Source organism: Erythrolamprus reginae, chromosome 9, assembly GCF_031021105.1.
Source record: "Erythrolamprus reginae isolate rEryReg1 chromosome 9, rEryReg1.hap1, whole genome shotgun sequence".
Lineage (NCBI taxonomy): Eukaryota > Metazoa > Chordata > Lepidosauria > Squamata > Dipsadidae > Erythrolamprus > Erythrolamprus reginae.
In genome coordinates this window covers 50,745,043-50,759,557 of record NC_091958.1, presented here as the reverse complement: position 1 = coordinate 50,759,557, position 14,515 = coordinate 50,745,043, and the positions used below count along the sequence as shown (strand labels likewise).

Sequence of the window (14,515 nt, the reverse complement as noted above, 5' to 3'; positions counted from 1 at the left end):
CAGCGTTCCATCCTTCCGAGGTGGGTCAAATGAGGACCCGGATTGTTGGGGGCGAGAAACTGACTCTGTAAACCGCTTAGAGAGGGCTGGTAAAAGCCCTATGAAGCGGTATATAAGTCTAAGTGCTATTGCTAAAATGGGGCTAAGTTCACTCGAATAATGTTTCGCTTAGCAACAGTAATATGGGGCTCAATTGTGGTTGTAAGTTGAGGACTACCTGTACATGGACACCCACCCACCCCATCCCCATGCTGGGTAAGAAACCTCACTGAGAGTAAATCTACAATATTGATTTGACAGCAGGGACGTGGGAGTCTCAAAAGCAGCACTGGATAATCACAGCGGAGAGGGAGGCTAAGACTCTCTCCTTAAAACCAGGAGAGAACAAGGGTCTAACGCTCCTTTCTAAGGGGGTTTAGTTGGAGATCACCCAAAAAAGATCAAAGAGCAAGCCTTTCAACTCTACTTCCATCTGCATATTTGCCTTGAGGATCTACAAGAGACAAGCCTCGTGTTGCACTAGAAGCAAAGTCATGAAATATAAATTAATATTTAAGCAAGAAGGCCAACTCTGTGGGACCTTATCGGCCGCTGGGATTCGTGCGGTAGCAGGCGGTTCCGGAGGTACTCTGGTCCAATGCCATGTAGGCTTTAAAGGTCATGACCAACTGGATTATTATATGCAATATTTTTTTTATCATCGCCAATGCCATTTCAACCTGGACATATCCAAAATGAACATTCTTCCCTACCTTGAAGAATTGCTCTGAATCTTCATCTTGGAAATGCTTTTTTAAAACATGAGCCAGGTAAATTTTAATATAATGCCAATGCTACTCTTGTGCGGAGGCAAAATAATAATTTGAAAAAGTGGCACCTTTACAGGAGCTCTGTACACAGACACAACATATGTTTATAGTGCCACTGTACAATCAGAAGTTAAACAAATGGTTATTTCAGCCTATTTGTAAGAATACAGGCAACGCTGGAAATTAACTAGAAGAACAAGGAAGAGTGTAACACACCCAAAGTGAAGTTGCTAGGTCACCTTGCCTCTCCCTTAACAAACAAAACAAACGCAGCTATTAATCCCCCGCTTTTCACTCAGAAAGCAGTACATGTAAAAAGATGGGTTAATCCCAGCAGTCTGTTCAGGGCTGCCTTGAGCCCCATCACATTATCCCAATCCATTCGAGCCTCCAATATTAGCCAGTCAAGTCTAGTAGGGTTATTCAGGCCATGGGAATTTGCATATCACCACCAGATTTAGTCTATTAAAAACAAAACAAAAACACAGACATACGTGCCCCAAAATCTTGTAACAGCTTTTATAACCTCGCATGTTTCAGACGTGTTTAGGCCTCAGCTTCCCTAAGAGGGAAGTGCCCCAATTTAACAAAGATTCAAGCCTGGAAATTGAACTTTGAACGCAATTCAATCCCAGCTCCAAAGCAGATTTCTTTCTTTTTTTTTTAACTTCCCCTGGAATAATCAGACATATTGAATAACAACTCAATTCAAAGTGTTGGTTATGACCTATAAAGCCCTACATGGCATGGGACCAGATTACTTGCGCGACCGCCTCCTGCCGCATGAATCCCAGCGACTGGTCAGGTCCCACAGAGTTGGCCTTCCCCAGGTCCCATCAACCAGACCAGTGTTTCCCAACCTTGGCAACTTGAAGACATTTGGACTTCAATTCCCAGAATTCTCCAACCAGCGAATGTCACTTGACGGGACCTAGGGGCAAAGCATTCTCGAGGAGAGGGGGGCAGCCCTCCGGAATCAACTTCCCCCAGAAATTCATGTTGCCCCCACCAGTGTTCCCTCTAATTTTTTTTTGGGGTGGGCGGAAAAGTATAGTGTCTGAGCGGCAGTCCCTTTGGGACTGGGCGCCACAGAAATAATAAATAAATAAATAAATAAACAAACAAACAAACAAATAAAAAACCCACCCTGTTTTGCCTCAGAGAATTTCAAAATAAAATACTGTACTGTGTGTCTATAACCGTGAGCTCATAATAGGGCAACTCTATCAATATCAAAATGCCACTTAAATAGTTGAGCTAGTTTCAAACTAGATTTTGATTTTCTTTCTCTCTTCCTTACTCCCATTCTTTTTCTTTCTCTTTTCCTTCCTCTCTTTTTTCTATCTGTTTCTCTCTCTTCCTCTCTCTCTCCTTCCCTCTCACTCTTTCCCTCTCGGCTTCTGGGCAGGTTTGGAAAACTCTGAGTTGGTGATGATTTTTAAGTGAGCGATTGCTCACTGCTCAGCTTAGAGGGAACTATGGCCCCCACCCTCCTCGCCTTCCATAAGAGTCTCAAGACTCATCTATGCCGCCAAGCCTGGAGTGATTAGATTCTACCCCCTGGCCAATGAATGTATAGTGCGCTTGCATGAATGAGTGTGTGTACATGTTAATAGGCTTTTTAGTTTTTTAAATGTAATTCTTAATTTTAATTTTAATTATTATATCTCGATATACAGTGTTCCCTCGATTTTCACGGGTTCAAACTTCGCGAAACATCTATACCACGGTTTTTTCAAAAATATTAATTAAAAAATACTTTGCGGTTTTTTCCTCTATACCACAGTTTTTCCTTCCCGGTGACGTCATACGTCATCGCCAAATTTTCATCCACCTTTAATAAATATTTTTTTAATAAACTTTAATAAATAAACATGGTGAGTAATGATCTAAATGGTTGCTAAGGGAATGGGAAATTGCAATTTAGGGGTTTAAAGTGTTAAGGGAAGGCTTGTGATACTGTTCATATCCAAAAATAGTGTGTTTACTTCCGCATCTCTACTTCGCGGAAATTCGACTTTCGCGGGCGGTCTCGGAACGCATCCCCCGCGAAAATTGAGGGAACACTGTATACTGTTTTTATATGCTGTAAGCTGCCCCGAGTCTTCGGAGAGGAGCGGCATATAAATTTAATAAATAATAACAATAATAATAATATTCCACACTGCTGAAAATATTTTGCTTATCACAAAAGCTGTTTTATCAAATTAATTCACGTTCCTAAATCAGCATGAATTATTGCATCGATGATCCAAACAGAATCGGAGCCAGTTTGCATACAGGCAGGATAGTCAAATCACTGTTTAACATGGTAACATGGACGGCTACCTTAAAAAATAAAATAAAATAAAGGCAACTCCTGAATAACAATCCCAAAGAAGCCCCAGATACAATTGCTCTGGTCTGCTCAGGGGCAATCAGTCAAAACTCTCTATTCGCCTCCCTGCTCCAGATAATCTAGAATTCTAAATCTCTCAGTAATATAGCAAACTCAAAATAGCAAATCCGTGGATGCTTCTCGACTACCTTCTCTGTTAATATAAGCAACCTATTATCCACAGGACAGTGAAATGTTTCTAATCGTTAACCACAAGGCAACCACAAAAGGCAGCTAGGCTAAACCTCCGAAAAGCTGGAGATGAGTTTTCACTTCAGCGTTTCCGGATTCTTGTGAAACGGGCAGGAGAGCTGGTCAATTATTTTTCAATGCACTGTGTCTGAACCTTTTACCGGCCCTTCAACAACAGCTGCCAAGGACAAAAGGAGAGAAGACAGAGGAAAATAAGCAGGTCCCAAGTAGCAGCCAAAAAAAAAGAAGCTATTTGCTCTTGTTGAGTACAGGATTGAAGTACAGTGTATAGCACAATATGGATACCTGCAGTGTCATTTGTACACAACCTATAGAGCAAAAGATAGATGCCAATCCATCAAATGATTCGTGGCTGGTTAAATATGTTCCTTTCGTGACTTAATTTAAAAAGGTTTTTTAAAATAATTTTTTAAATTAATTTTTAACAAATTTATATTACACACAACATAAAACAGTGCTTAGTGAAATGTGCCCACCACCCAGACACACACACATTCCCCACCACCAAATCGGGGGTGTTTCTTGTATAATCCACTTGACCCAAGAGCAATACTGTATATCTATTTACATATTATAGAGTGATTCCAATTTATTTCTTGTAGCTTGGTCTCGGATTCTGCTCGTCATATATCGTCTTACCTTGTCCCACCATCCCATCAGTTGTCCCAACTCAGTTTCATTATCCGAATTTATCCTTTTATCCATAATTTCAAATCGAATATGATCCACCATGTACCTATACCAATTTTGCATTGTCCATTTTGTCGCATCCTTCCAACCCAAAACTATTACCGCCTGAGCGCTTTCTATTGCTGCTTTTTTTATTTCTCTAAATTCTCCCATCGCATTGCTTTTAACTAGTACTGCCATTTCCTTAGTGACTGTCCATTGTATATTTAGCATTCTATTGATATCCTCTTTCACTTTTTGCCAAAGTTCCTGCACTATCGGGCATTCCCAAAACATATGCATAAACACTCCTTTATCTTGACACCCATGCCAACAATTCCCCCTGACATTCTGCTGAAAGGGTGCGAGTTGAACGGGAGTAAAATACCACTTATGTAATATTTTCCTTCTCATTTCCCTGATTCTTGTATTTTTAATTTTCCTTATATTTTCTACTATATTTTCCATCTCTTGTACCTCTACTTGTATCTCATTTTGCCACCATTTAGTCAATCCTTCAATCGTGTCCCCATCTGACTGCACTAGCAACTTAATTTAAAAGTTAAGGCTTGGTGTCTTCAATTAACTCTATGAGATTCACTGTTTGGGCTGGCATTTAATGACCGGGGTTAAACAAAGGAGAGCCTTTTCATTTATTCTTACAACAAAGACAATAATATAACACTTCGTTTTAGTGGGAGTTGCGTTTTTCATTTCAAACACTGCCCCTGGCATGGGGGGGGGGGGGAGATAGAATTGTAAAATGTCTTCAGAAAAAGAGGGGACTCTAAACCATGAAGATCACACTGTAACCTTAAGCCAAAAAAGAAAAAAAAAGACATCTGGTTAAGTTCAATGATGCGAGAATCCAGAGAGCTATGTAACAAAACTGGAGGAGCAAGAAACAAAATCCTTGTGTAAAGAAACCAGGAAAAAATAAATTGTCTGCATATTGAAGACCAAATCCCCAAAGAAACCATAATAAAAAAATTGGGGTGGGTGGGTGGATGTGTTAATCTCAAAACAACAATTGAAGCAGCTCAGAAAGAAAAGATAGTTCGTAATTCCATACAAATCTGGAATTGAACAGAAAGTACCTAAAATTTTAAAACTTTCAATTGAAGGGGCGAAGTTACCACTACCACAGTAGGTGTATTTTGTGCTCACATTGTTCAATCCTACTCACAGGTCCTATCTATCTATCTATCTATCTATCTATCTATCTATCTATCTATCTATCTATCTATCTATCTATCATTTATTTATTTATTTATCAGATTTGTATGCCGCCCCTCTCCGCAGACTCGGGGTGGCTCACAGCAATAATAATACAATGTAAACAAATCTAATATTTAAGTTAATTTAAAACCCCAATTTAGAAACCAATCATACATACTAACATACCATGCATAAATTTTATAAGCCTAGGGGGAGGGAAAGTCTCAATTCCCCCATGCCTGACGACAGAGGTGGGTTTTAAGGAGCTTACGAAAGGCAAGGAGGGTGGGGGCAACTCTGATATCTGGGGGGAGTTGGTTCCAAAGGGTCGGGGCCACCACAGAGAAGGCTCTTCCCCTGGGTCCCGCCAAACGACATTGTTTAGTTGACGGGACCCGGAGAAGGCCCACTCTGTGGGACCTAACTGGTCGCTGGGATTCGTGCGGCAGAAGGCGGTCCCGGAGATATTCTGGTCCGGTGCCATGAAGGGCTTTATAGGTCATAACCAACACTTTGAATTGTGACCGGAAACTGATCGGCAACCAATGCAGACTGCGGAGTGTTGGTGTGACATGGGCGTATTTAGGAAGAGAGCTATACAGAGTCAGTCAAGCCTGCTAATCTTATGTTTGGCAGACGGGGGTTCTTTAATGGTTGGTCAAAACATCTGGATTCCACCACTCTGAGAAGGCTTAAGAAGAGAAACACAAACTGCAGTTGCATCGTCTTATATCCGTGTCTCTCAAACGTGGCATGTGTGAACTTCAACTCCCAGAATTCCCATGGCTGGCTGGCTGGGGAACTCTGGGAGTTGAATTCTGCAGATCTTCAGGTTTTCACATTTAAAAAACACTGATTTAGATGATCGAGCAGATATACTTGGAAAGCAAAACAAAAATCTACCTTTACATTTTAAAGCAATATTTCATTCCTTGCCAATTGTAAAACTTGCATCTCATGACAGGAGATCAAAAGTCAAAGGTGCTTTGCTTTCACACCTGAATATACTAAACATTCACTGACTTTCTTATTAAAAAAAAAGCAGATATCTTCATTCAATTCTGGGATTGCAAGGACAGACTGATAAACCAATTAGTAAGAAGGGCAAATTTCCTTAGCTTTTATTAATAGCATAGCCAAGGGACATGGCACCAAAACTAACAAAAAATAGTCTATCTGCCTAAATTCTTCCTCAGGTGTTTTGCTGGTTAATGCATTTAATCATCCAGTTCAATTACAGCACTGGTCCGATTTGAAATACAAGGCAGTAAATCTTTATATTTTATTTATTTATTTATTTATTTATTTATTTATTTATTTATTTATTTATTCATTTATTCATTCATTGATTTGATTTGATTTGTATGCTGCCCCTTTCCGTGAACTCAGGGCGGCTAACAACAGTGGTAAAAACAACATGTGATAATCCAATACTAAAAACAGCTAAAAACCCTTGTTATAAAACCAATCATACATACAAACATACCATACATAAACTGTAGAAGCCTAGGGGGAAAGAATATCTCAGTTCCGCCATGCCTGATGGCAGAAGTGGGTTTTAAGGCTATTCTAATCTCTGGGGGGAGTTGGTTCCAGAGGGCCGGGGCCACCACAGAGAAGGCTCTTCGCCCTGGGTCCCGCCAAAACAGCATTGTTTAGTTGACGGGACCCGGAGAAGGCCCACTCTGTGGGACCTAACTGGTCGCTGGGATTCGTGCGGCAGATTATTATTGAAACCTATTCTGACACTGGAAGTTTTAAAGAAAAGATTGGACAACCATTTGTCTGAAATAGGGTTTCCAGACTAGAAGACCTCCAGGGCCCCTTCCAATTCTATTATTCTGTTCCTTGACACTACACGTTTAATTTGAAAGCTGTTCTCTTCAACAAAGGCATCTAGCAGCCATGCACAGAACCAAAGTCTTATTTATTTATTTATTTATTTATTTATTTATTTATTTATTTATTTATTTATTTATTTATTTATTTATTTATTTATTTATTTATTTAGATTTGTATGCTGCCCCTCTCTGCAGACTCGGGGCGGCTCACAACAAAGTGAAAAAACAATTTACAACAAATCTAAATTTCTACTAAAAACATTTAAAAAACCCCATTTTCTAAACACACATACATACACACATACCATTCATAAATTGTATATGCCCGGGGGAGATGTCTCATTTCCCCCATGCCTGACGACACAGGTGGGTCTTAAGGAGCTTACGAAAGGCAAGGAGAGTAGGGGCAGTTCTAATCTCCGGGGGGAGTTGGTTCCAGAGGGTCGGGGTCGCCACAGAGAAGGCTCTTCCCCTGGGGCCCGCCAACCGACATTGTTTAGTTGACGGGACCCGGAGAAGGCCCACTCTGTGGGACCTAATCAGTCGCTGGGATTCGTGCCCCAGAAGGAGGTCTCGGAGATACAGTATTCTGGTCCAGTGCCATGAGTCTTAGTACGGTATGTGGGCCTTTTGTTACAAATAGGATGACATTCTACTTTAAAAGCAGAAGGAAATTTATTAAGGGATAAATACACCAGTCAGTTTTAAGGTAGCCACACTTCCTGTTTCAACATAGAAACTGTGACAGTGCGAGAACGAAAAGATACATTCCAGGTATTGCACATCATAGTTCCCATATCAAACCAAAATACTACAATATAATTTACACTTTGAAAGCTCCTGGCAATAATACCAGGAACTCTTTCGTATGTTGACATTTGGTTATTTTAAAATCAATTTTTTGCCCCTGGTGAATTTATACTTCATGAACCACATTCAATTCGAGGGGAAAAATATGGAGTATGAAAGGTTGCATGAGATGTGAAAATATTAGGATAAGCTACTTTTGATTTCTACTAAACTTCAGAAATGACAATGATCTTCTCAGGGCAATTATAATTTATTCAAGAGCCTGGTTAATAGAGATTGGAGATGAATAGAACAACGATGACTCAGTTAATCAAGCTAACAGATTCAATTGTATTACTTCCCTTAAGACTACCATAGTTAGCGTCTGACTCAGATGTTTGAAATCTAAAGGGCATGTTAATAACCAATAAGTTATTTCTAAAAAGAATGAACACAACCAGAGTTATTTGTCACCACTTGGCACAAACTGAATTTCTAGGTTTAGACACAGAATGATATTTAATGATTTGTGAGGTTCTTAAAAAACTGAGAACAAATGGAACCAAAGACAGGATAGCGGTTTGGTCAGTGATAAGATAGTGATACTTATCTATTCTAGTTCCCTTTTTAATATTGTGCTACTAAATGCATGTGTCCTTTGCCTACACAATGGACTTCTTCCAGTGAAGGAAAAATTTTACGCATGTATAAAGGAAGATTTGATGATGATAGCCTATAAGTCCCTATTTTTATCTCTCTTGTATTCGCAGAGGTCAAGAGTTTCATGGCACTTTAAAAATTAACTTGCTTACCATAGCTCTTTTCACAAACTAAACTCATACCACCACTATTGGCATGAAGCATTTTGTTAACTGGGTAGTTTTTAGGCACCAACACACACAAACACGTAAAAGCAGGTCAAAATGCAAAAAAGAATCTTAAGGCTGTGATGTTTCTACCCAAAACTCAGGCTTGTTTAGAAAATATGCGAAGTGTGATTTATAACAGCAGAACAGAACACTCTTTTTTTAATCCTCCACCCTTTCCATCTATGTAAGGTGAGATTATTTCTTTCTCACATCAACACACACATCTGCAAATATATAACATTGGGGGAAGGGGGGGGGGAGAGAGAGAGATTGTAGCTACATTCTTTGCTCTTTCCATATTTTCTACCTAAACCCCTTGTAATTTCTAGGATGTATCCCAATGGAAGATACAAATAATGAACTATAATAATTGATTGTGGTCAGTAAATGGATATTAATGATGATGTAGTGTCATAAGAAAAGGACCACAAGAATGGATTAAGGAAGGCATGAAAGCAGGTCAAGAGGTCAAGGACTTAAAACAGAAAGGTGGTAAATATCTGGAAGAATGTCATAAGTCAGCTATTTCATAATGGAAAGGACTATCTTGGGAAATGCAGATGTTTAAACAGAGACTACCCAGACACTTGTTAAGGAATGAGAATTCCTGCAAAGGGCTGATGATCACCAAAGACCCTTCCCTAGCATTCTATCATTTTATATCGGAAAAAACTCTGAGAGATGTTCAACCACGAACTTCACTGTCTCAGGAGTCTATGGAGTCTCCTTCACTCCAGATGTTTAAACAGAAATGATGGCAGCGTTCCAATATTTGAGGGAATGCCCTAAGGAAGAGGCAGGCAACCTATTTTCCAAAAGCACCTGAAGGCAGAACAAGAAGCAATGGATCTTGAAATGAAATGAATCAAACCAAACCAGACTATTATGAATTACTATAATTGTTATTGCATTCAGGCCCTCTCCAGAGATATTGGCCTACCAGGACAACACTTAGGGGGATGGATGTTGGAGTCGTGAGGGAGGGAGGGGGAGAGGTTCCAAGCTGGTGGAGAAGGAAGACATCCATAATGGGAATGGCAATCAGAGAAAGAAAAGACACCCCCCACCCCACCCAAACGAGGAAAAGTGCCACTCTTTGCCACTCTCTATCATCAATCAGAGTCACAAGGGGGTGAGGGAGATGGGCAGGTATATAATTTCTTTATTTCTTTATTCCTTCCTTCTTCCTTTCCCTTTCTTCTTTCTCTCTCTCTTCTTTCCTTCCTTTTTTCTTTCTCTTTCTCCTTCCTTCTTTCCTTCTCTTTCTTTCTTGTATTTATATGACTATATTTATTTATTTACTTAATGCATTTGTATGGGGATAATATTTATCTATGGGAGGCATAGGTCTATATTTACTTACTTATTGGACTGATATGACAATAATATTTATTGATTGGATTTATAGGGCTTTATTTATCTATTTATTTATTTTAATTACTTATTGGATTTCTACGGCAATATTGATTAGATTGATTGATTGATCAGATTTATACCGTAGTGCTATATTATTTATTAATTGGATTTTTTGATTGGTTGGACTTATTGGACTGGATTTCTATGGCCATTCACTCACCTTCAGTGACACTGGCCAGCTTTACTCCCCATAAAACTTACCCAGTATAATCCCGATATAAAAAGAATACAATCAATAACACACACACACCAGGCGACAATCTGCAATCAAAGGAGCCCCTTGAGGGTCTCCATACCACTCTGCCCCCCCTCTGCAGACCCACTGATCCCATAGAGATCAAGGGCTACTTCAGCTAACTGCTGAATCCCATAGAGATCAAGGACTACTTCAGCTAACTGCAGTTCAGCAGTTCAAATCCCACGACCGGCTCAAGGTCAACTTAGCCGTCCATCCTTCCAAGGTGGGTCAAATGAGGACCCAGAGTATTGGGGGCAATATTACAATTATAGTAATTGCAGTATATAAGTCTGTCTGTCTATTTATTTATTTATCCATTTACTCATTTATCCATCCATCCATCTACTGTATATCTCTCTCTCTCCCTCTCTCTCTCTATCTAGACTTCTATTTATCTACCTACCTATCTCCACACACAGATCCACATGCCATACACATAATGACACACATACAACACTATTATTTGTGCCCGTATACTCCCAGGTAGCCAATTCTGCAAACTCTCTATTATCTCTTTCTCTTTATGTCTCTCTCTCTCTCTATTGATCCATCTATCTACCTACCTACCTACTCATCTATCTATTTAGACTTCTATGCCGCCCAATACCTGGGTACTCAGGGAGGCTTACAACAACTAAAATGCAATACAACAGCAATAATAAGAAATCAACATAAATAACACATTATTAAAAAAAACCATTTTAAACCCATTATAAACCCACTATAAATCCTATCACACACATGCAGAGCAATCAACCTGTCTAAATGCCAATGCTATAAAATTGAAAGTTTGGGGGGGGGATAAAACCACCCACCGCCTCGACTAAAACCCCCTCCCACTTATTTCCCTGCAGGGGCTTCAGATCACCCTCCCCACCCTCCTCCACCCTGGGCTTTTGCGGCCTTTACAACAACCCGGCCAGGTAGGCCTGGCTGAGCGAAGGCGGGTAGGGGGGGAGTTTAAGGCGGGTAGGGGGGGCAAACTCAATCCCCGCCTCTCCTCAAACGTCGCCCCCGCCCTCCTTTTTTCCCTGAGGGGGGGTGTCTTTTAAAAAAAAATTCACTGAGGGGGGTCTTTCTTTCCGCCGCCCCCCCGGCTTCTCACCTGTGCCCGTCGGGGGCAACGGAGCCGCCTGCCCGCCGCCCAGCCAGCAGCAGAGGAGCCCGAGGCCGCCCCAGCCGAGCGCGGGGAGCAGCGGCCGACCCGGCATCCCTCCGCCGCCTCAGGGGAGGCGCTTCCAGGCCTGTCTCGCCTCAGCCCGCGGGGCTCTGAGAGGCCGGCATGGGTCCCCGTCGGAGAACGAGCGACGGTTAAAGCAGCGGCGGCAGCAACGGAAGGCCGAGGCCCGGTAGGAATCGCCGTTTCCCTCACGCGGCACGGCCGGCAACGGCGCCTCGCCTCAGCCCCGCCGCCGCCGCCATCTTCCGGGTTACCTGAGCGAGGGCGTCGTGGGGATTGGCCCGCCCGAGACGGATTGGCTGGCCGGCGCGCCAATCGGCGCGGGATCCGCTCCCCGAGGAGGCGGAGGGGGCGTCCCCGCTACAGCGATAAGAGGGAGTCCGCCGAGGAGTGACAGTCGCGTCGTAGCCAACTGGAGGCTTTCCCCGCCTCCTCCGCGTTAAAGACACGGGAGGCGGGGGAGGAGGAGAAAGAAGGTAAAGCTGCAAGAGGCGGGCTTTGGTTCGCCGGATTGGCAGGAGAAGCGAGCAATTAAATCTTGCCTCTTCCCCCCCTCCAAGCGACTGAGTTCGCGGCTGAGATTTATAATTGGCAAGAGGCGCCACCAATCGGATAAGGGCGAGGGCGGGCCTGGAACGAAAGAAGGGTTTTTAAAGATGTTTGTCCTAATTCAAAGCTTCCAAATGCACTCTGTGCATGCTCAGTGGTGTGTGTGTATGTGATGTTTTATTTCTGCACTTTATCTTGGGGCTATTTCCTTAATAGCTTGGTTTTTTGAAAAAATAAAGCAACTGATAAGTCAAGGGAGATTTTCAGACTGGGAGACATAGTAATACAGAAGGAAAGGACGTGGGAAGGAGAAAGGAAAATGCAAAATATTCTTATCGTTAAACTCTTTTTCCTTCTCATAGATAGGTACCTGCAAGAGCTTGGAGTTAAGGCTGAGGTGAATCACTGGGGTTCTTTGAGTCACCGCCGCTGTCCAAATTTCTATCTTGGAATAAAGTAAAGTAAAATAAAGTAAAAAAATAAAATGAAATGAAATGAAATCAAATGAAATAAATAAAATAAAAATAAAATAAAATAAAATAAATATAGTGAGGTGGAAAGAGTTGAGATGAAATGAAATAATAAAATAATAAAATGAAATAATAACATAAATAATAACATAAAATAAATAATAAAATAACAAAATAGAATAATAAAATAAAAGAATAAAGTGAGGTGAGATGAAATGAAATAATGAAATAAAATAAAAATATAGCGAGGTGAGATGAGATGAGATAAATAATAAAATAATAAAATGAAATAATAAAATAAATAATAAAATAAAATAAATAATATAATAAAATAACAAAATAGAATAATATTCTATTTAATAATAATAATAGAATAAAGTGAGGTGAGATGAGATGAAATAATAAATTAATGAAATAAAATAAAATAAAAATATAGTGAGGTTAGATGAGATAAGATGAAATAATAAAATAATAAAATGAAATGAAATAATAAAATAAATAATAAAATAAAATAACAATAGAATAATAAAATTAAAGAATAAAGTGAGGTGAGATGAGATAAAATAAAAATAATAAAATAACAAAATAGAATAATAAAATAAAAGAATAAATTGAGGTGAGATGAGGTGAAATGAAATAATAAAATAAAATAATAAAATAAATAAAATTTAAAAAATAAATAAATAATATAATAAAATAATAAAGTGAGATGAGATGGAGATGAAATGAAATAATAAAATAATAAAATAAAATAAAATAAAAATGCAACCCAGATGATGAAAGGCCTGGAAATTAAACCATATAAAGAATGGCTGCAGGTTTTGGGTCTAGCTAGTTTAAACAAAACATGACATGATAGCTGTATTCCAGTACTTGAGGGTCTGCCACAAAGAACGAGGGTCAAATTATTCTCCAAAGCATCAAAGGGCAGGACGAGAAATAATGGTTGGAAACTGATCAAAGAGAGAAGCAACCTAGAATTAAGGAGAAATTTCCTAAGAGTAAGGACAATTAACCAGTGGAACAGCTTGCCACCAGAAGTTGTGGCCGCTCCATCACTGGAGGCTTTTAAGAAGAGATTGGACAGTCACTTGTCTCTGCTTGAGCAATTGGCTGGACTAGAAAACCTCCAAGCTCCCTTCCAACTCTCTCCTATTCTATGTAAATATTAATCTATTGCCCAGTCAGCTAATTCTGCATATATTTGCACAGGAGGGAAAAAATCTCTTACAAAAGCTGTACTGTAATGAGCTTAATTTTAGGAAAAAAGAATAGTTTTCTGTTTGTGAAATCAACTGGAGGAGATGTAACCCTGCCTACTTTTCCAAGATCAGCCAAACCCAGCTAAATGCAAATTAAACCTGTTTAAATCATACAGCAGCGCAAGTTAAACTGGTTATTGAACAGTTCCTTCTCATTATAAAACAGCAAATGACTATTCCTCACTATTTGTGTGGTAAACATCCCAGGAAGTGATTTGAACCCATTGCTGTTGAGCCTCAAAACCTCCTTTTGTTTTACTTTAATTATACCGGTATATATATTTTTGAAAAATACTTTTCATTGTAATTTTACAAGTTATAAACAAAACCACATTCACAACAAACACATGTACATAAAGAGGTCAGTAAGGGGCGTGCATAAGTGCACCAGCGTGCCTTCCGTCCCCTGTCCTAATGTTTCTCTTTTACTAGTATCATGTATATAAGTATTATTATATCTTTGTATATCACCAATATGTACTTGACAACACAAAACAAATAAACAAACAAATAAATAAATAAAATATAATTCCACTAAAACAGCTTTCTGTCATTGGAATTTTCTTCCCAGTTCTACATTTTCCTAATTATGGCTATTGTTTTATACCTAAAACA

At 39.8% G+C, this 14,515-nt stretch overlaps 1 protein-coding gene across 2 annotated transcripts in view; it reads right to left on the bottom strand.

Annotated features, from left to right (window-relative positions):
- Positions 1-11,964, bottom strand: part of LMTK2 (lemur tyrosine kinase 2) — a 49,895-nt gene extending 37,931 nt beyond the window's left edge. Inside the window, exon 1 of one of the 2 annotated variants that reach the window (XM_070761223.1) lies at positions 11,545-11,964. In XM_070761223.1, coding sequence (XP_070617324.1) covers positions 11,545-11,650 — 106 coding nt within the window. In that variant the 5' untranslated portion in view covers positions 11,651-11,964. The remainder of the gene's footprint in view (positions 1-11,544) is intronic. The other variant, XM_070761222.1, reaches the window with a different exon arrangement.
- Between the last annotated feature and the right edge of the window lie 2,551 nt (positions 11,965-14,515).